The sequence below is a fragment of the Vigna radiata genome, unplaced genomic scaffold, assembly GCF_000741045.1.
Source record: "Vigna radiata var. radiata cultivar VC1973A unplaced genomic scaffold, Vradiata_ver6 scaffold_43, whole genome shotgun sequence".
NCBI lineage: Eukaryota > Viridiplantae > Streptophyta > Magnoliopsida > Fabales > Fabaceae > Vigna > Vigna radiata.
This window is the reverse complement of record NW_014542924.1, coordinates 797395-808862: the sequence shown is the minus strand read 5'-3', so window position 1 is coordinate 808862 and position 11468 is coordinate 797395. Positions and strand designations below refer to the sequence as shown.

The 11468-nt window shown below is 35.1% G+C and overlaps 2 protein-coding genes across 12 annotated transcripts; one reads left to right on the top strand and one right to left on the bottom strand.

Annotated features, from left to right (window-relative positions):
- The first annotated feature begins 1226 nt into the window (after positions 1-1226).
- Positions 1227-5220, top strand: LOC106752735 (shikimate kinase 1, chloroplastic). Its single transcript, XM_014634477.2, has 10 exons — positions 1227-1552; positions 1964-2022; positions 2144-2198; positions 2270-2342; positions 2575-2662; positions 3904-3986; positions 4085-4214; positions 4320-4398; positions 4691-4755; positions 4884-5220. Exons 1-10 carry the CDS (start codon positions 1339-1341, stop codon positions 4929-4931), a joined length of 894 nt encoding a protein of 297 aa, XP_014489963.1. The 5' UTR covers positions 1227-1338; the 3' UTR covers positions 4932-5220.
- A 2034-nt stretch (positions 5221-7254) lies between these two features.
- LOC106752765 (F-box/kelch-repeat protein SKIP6) lies at positions 7255-9867 on the bottom strand. Of its 11 annotated transcripts, none has more exons than XR_002666672.1 (3): positions 8670-9867; positions 8539-8599; positions 7255-7567 (listed from the first exon to the last, which is right to left on the bottom strand). XR_002666672.1 is itself a non-coding variant. In XM_014634522.2 (2 exons), exon 1 carries the CDS (start codon positions 9769-9771, stop codon positions 8680-8682), a length of 1092 nt encoding a protein of 363 aa, XP_014490008.1. In that variant the 5' UTR covers positions 9772-9867; the 3' UTR covers positions 7255-7567; positions 8670-8679. The 11 variants fall into 11 exon arrangements, 4 of the variants coding, with proteins under 4 accessions (XP_014490008.1, XP_022632945.1, XP_022632944.1 ...); XR_002666671.1 differs by lacking the exon at positions 7255-7567 and adding an exon at positions 7574-7919; XR_001375165.2 differs by lacking the exon at positions 7255-7567 and adding an exon at positions 7574-7908.
- Between the last annotated feature and the right edge of the window lie 1601 nt (positions 9868-11468).

Genomic DNA, 11468 nt, shown 5'->3' with positions numbered 1-11468 from the left:
CATAACAAATGACTAATATAATTTTTTAAATGTTAGCACAAGTTAAATGTCAAATTTTATAATGATGTCTAAAATGAATTTATTTAGAATAAACAAAAATAGAGAAATATGAATCTCACTTATAATCTTGGACATGATTTGATAAAGATTAATGTTTAAATAAATTTAACTAAATCTTGTACGTTTTCTATCTAGTTTTTATGTTTGAAAATTATTTTATTAAAATATTTAAATCCTTACTCTTCTATTTGTCCTTTTTATATATGTACTCGCCATATAAGACAAGATATCAAGTCATCCAAGTAAATAAAATTCCTCTTCTTTGTAAAAAGTATCCTAATAGATGAGAATATCAATAAACAACTACAAAATTTAAATCCAATTGCAAATACACTGTTGTTATCGAATAACTATATCAAATATATAAGGACCATTTATTGTCAATGAAATAAGAAGAAAAAGAGAAAAATCAAGAACTCAATACAGAAATTTTACACAAAAATTTTCTATTCCCTTAATCTCGTTTTTCTATATATTCTTTTGACTCTCTTTAAATATATTAGCTATAATTAAATAAATTCATTCCATTTTTTATTACTTTAATTTATTAAAAATTAAATTTATTTTTATGATTTAAAATTACAGTGAATTCCAACAAAAAAGTTCAGATCTCAGTGACCAAGTTCCAATCCCACCCCAAGAATTAAAATCTGGAAATTTTAATCGAAACTGTTACTTAAATTCAAATAACATATGAATACCCTTGGTTACATCCACTTTTAAAGTGAATAAGCTCGTCTATCTTGTAAATATTAAGGAAGGTTATAAGAACAACATTGTTAGTAGTGGATTTTAGGTCTAACTTAATCTGGGTAGAATAATATCTCTAATAAATATCACTAAGATAGATTTTAATAGCTCTGATCCCATGATCGGAGTGAGTTTTAGACCTAACTCAATCTCACAAAACCGGCTTGTAAGATGAGATCTGCGTCCCCATTTATATATTATAAATTGGCCTTTATCTCTAATTGAAATTCCAACATAAATTATTACTATGATATCTAATCTATAATTCATGTGTATTTAATTGCTTACCATATTGGTTCGAGGTTCACTTACTCTAATTTATCACTTATTTTTGTCGTCTTGCTCCAAAATTTGTTTGATCCACTTTGAATCATGGAGACATGAATTTTAAAGTGTGAGTGTGCCATAGTTAGTTGCCAATACAAAAAGTGGCTCTTCATTATTCTAGCGGCCGACACCATTTTTTTTATTGTACAATCACCACTGTCTAGTTTACTCCTGAATTCTACAGTTTCACGCTGAAGCGCCATGGAAGCTAAAGCGGTTCAAGCCTTTCAATTTTCAGCAATGATGCATTCCACGAAGTCTGAGATAACAGGGCCAAATGACTCTCTCAGAATGTTTGGTGGATTTAAGAAACAGCTTTTTGTTTCGTCAACGTTTCACTCACCAAGACCTTCAACGAGGTTACAGCGAAGGACAAGATCTTTGGTGGTTGCATGTTTGCATAACAATATTCCAGGTTGTTGTGGAAACTATTTGTGAACAACGAATGCCATTTTTTCTTTCTGCCTTTAGCCTTCAAACTTACGTGTATATCTGTTTTGTATGTTACTCGTGCCAGTCTCCGTCAAAATAGTATAATGATAAAATCTGATTTGTGTAAATTTGTACAAATCAAAATTAATTAAGACATTAATGTTTCAAACGAGGATTGCACTCTTGCTCTTTGATATTTAGTGTGACTGACTACAGAAAGGAATTCTATAATTTGGACTGGTCATTTTGCAAACCAAAATTTGAATTACTTACTACTGATTAAATCTCAGCTGATATTTAAGGGAAGGCATGTGTTTGACCTATATCAGGTTTATAGATGTTATGAACAAGTGTTGCCAGTGCTAACATAAATTTTCAAATTTTACTCCTGTAGCGAGGACATTGGAATCTGAAACATTTCATGCTCCTGTTGATGAAAAGTTGATTTTGAAGGTATATAGCACGACAACCTTCGTTACTTTCGATTGATTTGAGGCCTTTTAGTGTAATGATGTTGCAACCTTAAGTGATAGTATATGTGATCATTATCTGACTCGAATCCGTAAAATTGCAGAGTAAATCACAAGAGATCGAGCCATATTTAAATGGGCGCTGTATATATCTTGTTGGTCAGTCTCTTGCAGAAGTTCTTGTGCTTAATTACATTGCAAGTACAAAATATTTTGAATTTGAGATGCAGGAATGATGGGATCTGGGAAGACAACTGTGGGGAAGATATTGTCACAAGCGCTTTCTTACGCGTTTTTTGACAGGTTAGCGTGTTAATTGCTCCTCCTTTCTTCTTTCAAAATGAAAAATACAGTATTGAATTTGAAGGTAACTGAAGCATAGAACATTTGAATAACAGACTGATATATCATCTGACTTTAAGGAGACGCAACAAATGTATTGTATCAGTAGGATAAACTTGGTCTTTTTTTTGGCATAGATTAAATTTCAACTGGACATGTTCTACGATCTCTTTTTTGACATTTATGAGAACAGTGATGCATTGGTGGAGGAGGAGGTTGATGGAACATCTGTAGCTGATATATTCAAGCACTATGGAGAGACATTTTTTCGTACTAAGGAGGTCAGTTAAAGAACACAATATTTCCAGATTACGTGTTCCTCACTCTTTACCTATCCCAGATACTAACTCCTCTCCTTATATAATACATATTTACACTTGCAAATTTGGAATTTGAAAAATAAAATTAGTTCGGTTTTGTGTTAGAGAAATTAAATATAAACTGTGTCAGGGGCATGAATCCTGCGTTAAGCCTTTTAAGACAGTGATGTATTGTACTGTATTATTCAAGTAAAGTGATGGAAATAAACACTTCAAACCTAAGCTTAACCCCCAGAGGAACTCCTCTGATGTAGTATACTGAATGAGTTTTGTTCATCCCTTCCATATCACAATTTCCCCTGTTTTACCTCACTCCTCTCCGTGTTTAAGTCACACCCACCTCATCTATCCATGCACCCCTTCTCCTCCCCTTTGTGGCATACCCCTCCAGGCCCTCTAGCAACATGGGTTATCAACCCTAAGTCCTTTCTGTGGGTAGTCAACAGTGCCACAAAAGCTTTTAAATGGTGTTGAAGTTGAAACCTAACAACAATCCTATGAGAGACATATGTATTTGTTGTAGTTTGTTGGGTAAAAAAAAGTCTCACATCAGAAAAAATAAGAAATGAACATCAGTTTATATACACATAAAATACGCTCATTCCAAGTATCCACTCTTTTTTCTAGGTTTATGGATATAGTTCTACACTTAGTTTGATCACTAAGTTCATGATCGTTTCTCTAACAGTTTGATTGATATCAACCTAAAGTTAAATTTTGGTTAATCTGTTAAATAACTAATGGTTAGGTTCACTGAATATTATTGTGATAAGAGGCCTTTTAGAGTGATATCAAAAGCAAATCCGTGAGGGTTTGGCCCAAAGCGAACAATATCTTATTAAATGTGGAGACTTATGTGTATGTGTGAGTGTGGAACTCCTCCCTACATAGTTCTACAGTTAGTTTGATCACTAAGTTCATGATCGTTTCTCTAACAGTTTGATTGATAGCAACCTAAAGTTAAATTTTGGTTAATCTGTTAAATAACTAATGGTTAGGCTCACTGAATATTGTGTTAGCTAAAGTGGTTGGCTTACTATCTAATGAATACACGTGGGAACAAATCACAGATGAATCTCTCAATTACTATTCTTCTGACTCACAAAAAGAACATTTAGGAATGCCTTGAATTCCTCTGTTTTTCCTCCAGGTTCAACTATCTCATTAACTGTTCATTCTACTTGCTTATTTAACCGTTGTAGACTGAGATATTGCGGAAGCTGTCAATGATGCATAGAAATGTTATTTCTACCGGTGGAGGTGCTGTTGTGAGGCCCATCAATTGGTATAATAGTTAACATACCAATTAGCAAAGTTTTACCTCCTATTGTGCATTAACTCTTCTCAATTTAGCTTCACACATGCTTATATATGGATTGCCAGGAAATATATGCACCAAGGAATTAGTGTTTGGTTGGATGTACCTGTAGAGGCATTGGCTCAGAGAATAACAGCCGTAGGAACTGATTCTCGTCCACTTCTAAACAATGAACCGGGAGATGCATACACAAAGGTAAATGATTCCTCTTCCATGACAGCAATCTAAGTAGGGTGATAGGATCAACTATTTTTTTCCCACTAAATAATTTAGTGTTTTACATCTGGAATTCACCTGCAGACTTTCATGCGTTTGTCTGCCCTCTTTGAAGAAAGAAGTGAAGCGTATGCAAATGCCGACGCTCGGGTCTCCTTGGAAAGTATGTCTGCAATTGTTATTCCATTTTTTAAATAAGAAATTAAGAATAGTGATTCTTTCCAGAATCCTTGTGAATACAGCATGGAAAGGAAATGCTATTTATAAACTCTTTTGACTTCTGCAACTAAACTTTTTTGGTCTTGAGTTCTGGGTAGTTAGTCTTTAAAGATTGTCAAATGCTAAAGCATGGAAATTCATATTGCTTTATTTTTCATTTCTAGGGTAATATATTCATGCATCATGGGCACTCTACATATAATCCATCTATTATTAAGTTATGTTCTTTTGTACAGATATGGTAGCAAAACTGGGTCAAAGAGATATGTCAGATTTATCTCCAACTGCTATTGCAATGGAGGTCTTCCACTTCTGTCCCGTCTTCTGAACTTCATTTTAGTTTGCTCGGGCTAACTAACATTTCCCAGAGCAAAAATTGTATATACATTTTGCATCATTGATACTTATTTGTGCCTATGTATTTCTCAGGCGCTAGAACAAATCAAAGGCTTTCTTATGAGTAAAGATGGCTGTTAAGCACGTTCTGGCAGAATCTTCAAAACAAGCATGTTTTGGTAATGCACAATTCTCTCTCCAAATTAAAATGGATATGAGAATGGCAGTGTATTGTATATATCCTTTTGTTTGGGAAAATAATGATGCATGCAGATATTCAGTGTTTATGCGTAATTTGTGTAAGCGTTATTTGACGGCATGCAGCGTTTAATTTTCACATCTTCTGTGATGTTTGTACTAATGTGAATTGGAAAAATCAGTGTGCATGCCTTATTCGCTGAGTTTGCAAGACAAGGGGTGCTGGCTCAAATCCACCATAATAAACAAAACTGTAATGATTGACTTCATGTTGGGTCAAACGTTTGAACTCTATTCACATATTGGACGTGAAAAAGTTGTGTTCATAATCTACATTTAATTAGATTTGACTCGAAACCAAACACTAATTTTTTTATAGACTTGATTTTGAATCTTTTTTTTTAAACTAGGTCTTTATGTATTTAAGATGATGTAATATCATATACATTTCTTGTTTTAATATTTTTAGGCTTAATAGTACTGATGGTTCCAATTTTTGTCTGTTTTGTTCGAAATAGTCCTAATTTTTTTAAAATGTTCAATTTAGTCCTAAAGATTGTAGTCCTAATTAGGTTCATACAAAAAGAAGGAATTGTTTGCATAACAAAATATGAATGATTTAGTTTATGTGATGAATAACTCCAAGTTGAGAAGTAGACAAATTTGAAAAACTGTAACTCTTCCATTTGGTGACATCGAATCAGATGATGACTGGATAACCGAAGAGGTAGATGATGTTGTTGAGATTGATCAAGTTGAAGGTAAAAATGATGGTGAAAATGTTCACTTAGATGGAGCAACAACAGATCCTACTCTAGATGCTTTTGATCTTGATAACTAGACCTGTCAAATAGGCCCCTATAATAGGTCCTAGCCCTAGCTCATGTGGGTTGGGGCCAAAAAAACTTACAGAGTCATAAAAGCCCTTTATTAAAAAAGCCCCCAGGACTAAAAAGCCCCAAAGCCCTGTGGGTCAGGGTTAGTCCATGGGCTTTTCTTTTTAAAAAAAAAACTAAATATCCAACAATAAATTTCATTTTTACAAAGAAAAAAAACACTTAAATGTTTCTTGCTTTTGCATTACTGACTAAGTCCTTACATAAAAACTTAAATTATTTACAATAAAATTGTAATATATATATATATACACTTTTATAATTAAATTAAAATATTTATTAATTTTTATTGAAAAATACACATACACATCTGGTTTTACGATAACCTACTAATGAAAATAACTTACACAACATATATATATATATATATATATATATGACATAAATATTAAAAATTGTAGTTTTTTTTTCATATTTAGTCTCATAATTTTTAGTTAAATTTTTTAAATTTTAAAATTTTAAAAAATATAAGTATCAAAATTAAAATTAAAACAACTCCTATTATTATTTTTTACATATTCCATATATTTTAAAAAATATATATCAGTAATGTATCATAATACTGTCTATTCATATCTAAGATAATTTATACTTTAATAATATGTTCTTTTTTTATGAAAAGAAATATATCAGTAATGTTTTAACATTCTTTCTTTTCTTTCATATTAAGTTTAAAAAAAGAAAATAAAAGAAATATGAAAAGTATGAAAAGATGGAAAATAGAAATAGTATTTAATTGCAGTGAATTTATTAATAATTAGAAAAGAGGAAATGAAAAGTTGATGCTATAGAAGACCATAATTTTAGGGGTCATAGGGGCTTAACCCGACCATACTGCAATGCTAACCCATTTAATGGAACTAACGGGGCTAGAGGCTTTGAAAAGGCTCCTATAGTGGGCCGAAAAAATAGGGGTTAGCTCTATGAAAGGCCAAGGCTGGCCTTGGGGTTCTTGAGAAAATTGACAGCTCTATTGATAACATAACATTTGAGGATAATGAGAATACACAACATTCATCATAAGAAGAGTTTGATGAGAATGATGATGGAGATGATGATGCCATTATTAGAGGATAAGAAGAGTTGGATAAGAATGATGATGGAGATGATGATGTCATTATTAGAAGATTAAGCATAAAGACTTTGATATTTTAATTTATGTTTTACATTATATTTCTATGAACAATATTTCTATAGACTTATGTATTTGAATTTATATGATTTTGTTATCTTATTTAAATTAGGATGTTATTTTTTTTTTTTGCATGCAAAGTAATCTTTTATGAGTTTATGAGTCGAATTTATTGAACTCTCACGAGAATACATAATCTCTTGAGTTCAAGAACCTTGATCCTAATTATCAGGCAGAATTCATGGACCAAATGTCATGTAATTACACACGTTTACAAATCTTAAAGCACATGAAAAATGAGCTACACATGAAAGGAATGAAACATGCCACTCGGGCTAATCGTGATAGGTTTTGGGTTCGGCATCATTTTGCTAGGCGAGACTCCACTTATGCTCAACAAACCTTGTTTGGTTGGTCCAAGTGAATAAAGTCTTCATTTCTCCTTCCTTGGATGGATCTTCACTTCCTTCTTGGTCTTCCTCATCATGCTTCTTGGATCTTCATCATCATGCTATAAGTGATGGATCCTGGAATGGGATCTTGGCTTGAACCTAAGTCATAACTACCCTATCAGTACTCAATACTCTCAACTTCGAACCTTTTTGCACATTGTCCCATCCAAACATACAACAACATTCCTCATAAACACTTAAAAATGTGGATCAAAATATAGATTTGCATCAAGTTAGGTGACATCAAAGTTGCAGTCATATCTTCGTTCAATGGATGCAACGCCCATTGACAAATAAATGCCCGACAAAAAGTGTACACAAAATCACCACCCTTTCCAACCAAGAATGTCATGTCTTCTTCCCAATCACCACTTCTCATGTAAACCCACGCGCAAGATAACTTCATTCCAATACCCACCTTTTCTTCATAAACGATGCCTCTGTCCAAAAACTGTTAATCAATCACGATGACACATAGTTCCCACCTCCCACGAGCAATAATATGTTCTTCAAAAACGAAAATGAAACCCTAAACACATTTTTCTCATAATACTCATTCCCAACCAAGTCAAAACCTTAGGAACGGAAACTTCATATGAGCGGGATAGAAAAATGTTTCATTTTAATTCCCTCTTCTTGACAAACAAAATTCTTGAGCAAAGAATCCAACTTTGCATAACTGATAATTATAACATGCTAATAACCTGTATCTTTCTGTTTGGAAAAAGAATTATGCATACACCAACAACATATTTGGTGTTTAGGCGTAATTTGTGTATGCACATTTTGACAAGAATTATGTTGAACTTTTTGGACAAAATATTGAGAATGCATGAATTTGGGTTACAACCAGAGTATAAATTTTCCTAAATAAATGCTGTTAGAAGGTAGGTATTCTTGGACCTGGTTGGTTTAAATTAAACCAGCTTATAGTTTCCTGGGAGAAACTGAGTGTACAAAAATGAAAGGAAATATTTTATTGAGAGATAATAAACAGGTATAGATATACATTTCATGACATTACCAGAATAACTGGCATATGAAACTTGTACACCAGTAGATTTACTTACAGAAGCACTGCTAGTTGAGCAGCTCCAGTTATTCAGAACTTCACATACAATGGCACAAACACTGGAGCGATAAAGAAACTTATAAGAGATCAAGTGGCAGGAATTCAAAGTAAAGTTTAAAAAATGCTTACAAGAGAAAGGTCACAAGGAAACAGAAGAACAATGCACAACAGAGGAGCCTTTGGGAACAGAAAGAACTTTCCCAAACCAACCAAGTTGACCCCACAGTTTTCCATCCGGATTCTTCTGCACTCCAATCTCAGCGCACCAAATCTCCATTTCTTTCCCATTCTCTCGGCACTCCCACACCACACACAATTTCCCACCCAAATCAGCCATGGTGGCCCCACAAAGAAACCTAGGCAAGCCCTTCTCCAACCCCTGCAACTCTTCCCACACACCGCGCCCCACATCGAACCCTTTGATTTTCCCCAAATAGTCGTAGCAGTACAAAATACCCTCCACCACGCACGCCCTACCTCTCCACCCGAGATCCAATTCTCCCCCTACGCTCTCCCAAGATCCGCTGCGCGGCTCGTACGCGACGCCGCCGCGGTCCGCCATCGCGTACACCTTGTCGCCGAGGACCGCGCTGGCGTGCATCCACTTCTCCCGGACCTCGGGGGGACTGGCCACCCTCTCCCAGCGCCCAACGTCGGGGTCCAGGACCTCCGCCCAGTTGGCGGAGCGGGCCCACGTGTCAGCGATGCAGCCACCGAGGACGTAAATCTTTCCACCGAGGACCCCCGCGGCGGCGAACTCCCTAGCGACACGCATGCTTGGACCCGGAAGCCAGCGGTGGAAGCGGCAGTCAAGGAGCCAGACGTGGGGGGAGGGGACATCGTTGATGGAGCCGCCGAGGACGTAGATGGTGGAGCCAAGGACGGCGTAGGCGGAGCCCACTGCGGGGGAGGGAATTGGGGGGAGAGGCGCTAAGAGGGGGCTAGGGAGTGTGCGGTGGAGCGTGAACCACTGGAGGGAGGAGGCGGGCGTGCGGAGAGTGAGGTAGAGGAGGGGTTGCGTGCAGTCGAGGAGGCAGCGCGTGGTGAAGAAGAGAGGGGTGGAGAGGAGGGTGCGGAAGGGTTTGGAAACGAGGGGTAGGATTGGGTGGTGGCAGCGAGGGATGCGTGCTATGCAGTTCAAAGCGACGTCGTCTGGAAGGGACGGGATCAGGTTGTTGGGTGGTGCCTTTGGTGCCTCTGCTTCTCCTTCTGAAGAAGTGGGTTTCCACATGGCTTCTGTTGTTCTCCAATGTTACTTACTCATCCATCTCTTTTCTTTTTCTGCCTTCTCAATGTCTTCTCATACAATTAAACTAATATTATTTTATTTTCAAATTTTATTTATATTTTTTATTATTATATAAATAAAATATTTTATTATTAAAGTAAGTTGCCAAATTATTTTAAAATTGGTATTTATTGTGACATCCCAAAATTTACATGACATGCATATCATGTAGTCTAGACATCATCATTTATAATAAAGGAAAGCAGTCAAGAGTAATTAAAAAGGATTACAGTCATCTTTAGACGGTATAATTTGGAAAACTTAGAGAACTAGAGTTTCTTCCTTAAATTACAGAGAGTTTAAAACTTAGAACATGACCTCAAAATATCCTAGGATAAGATAATTAAAGCCTACAGAACTAGACAGCAGCATTTCCTTCCCTATCAAGAGTTGTTTCCAAAGTATCTCCTCACCATCTACTCCCATCCAAGTGGATGATCATCGCAAGGGAAACAAACACTAACATGGCACAAACACAAGAAATTGGAAGGGTGAGCTAATTATATAAAAAACATACAACATAGAGCATGTACAAACAAGATATTAATTTAAAACAAACAAGATAAAACATTCATCCTATCATGTTAAATACTAGACTTGACTCGTCCGGACTTTAGAATAATAGTCGAGCTATGGCGGGTCATACACCGTGGTGGCTTGTGATACTTAGGCTCCACCGCCTTGGGCTCCACCGCCCTAGGCTCCGCCATCCTGCCACACTCATGAGGTTAGTCTGTTCCGCACCTTGGAGCATGATGGAAGCCTCTAAGACTAAGACCTCCTGCTACTCCTCACCACAGGGTTCAGTCCTCTCTACGTGAGAAGAAAGACCAGTGGAGCGTCAGGAAGACCCCCAAGATTGAGCTTCCTACTTTCATTCTAAAACACTAAGAATCTCACCAAGAGATTATACAGAGATGGAACTTGGTTTACCACTTGAATCGTACTTTCATCATTTTGTAATCATATACTTTTGCCACAATCAACATATACCTAATCACAACAATATACATCTTTCAACCCATCACAAGATTTATAACATAAATCTTATTACCTTTCATATGCATTATCATCATAACATTTATCCACAAAATTTCAAGTTCTAAAATTAAAAGTAATTATTTAATCAAAAGAATAAGTTAACCAACCTTTCGCATACTTCAACCCTGGAGTGTAACATCATTCATAAGAAGATCCAAAAGGCAATACAATTACTCATCTTCTATTCCACTACCTATGTAGTAACCTTTCACGTAATACTCTCTCAAACAAAAATATCAAACCAAGAAAATACTAGAACTTCTCCCGTACACCTTTACTTTTAATTTCCTTAAAATCAAATGAACCCATCCTATTCAAATATTCAAATTTCAAATCCAAATAAAAATTTCCTCTCTTAAACATAACTTTCCATATATAAAATAATAAATACAACAAACTAAAACGTGTTTACATTAAATTCACGACCATTTCTTTATTTAATTATTTTATCATATATATATATATATATATATATATATATATATATATATATATATATAAAATATTCGTAATATATTAATATAATATTTTAATGTTACGTATGTGTAATATATATATAATCCATACATTAATAGTATAATATATTATGATACTTATTA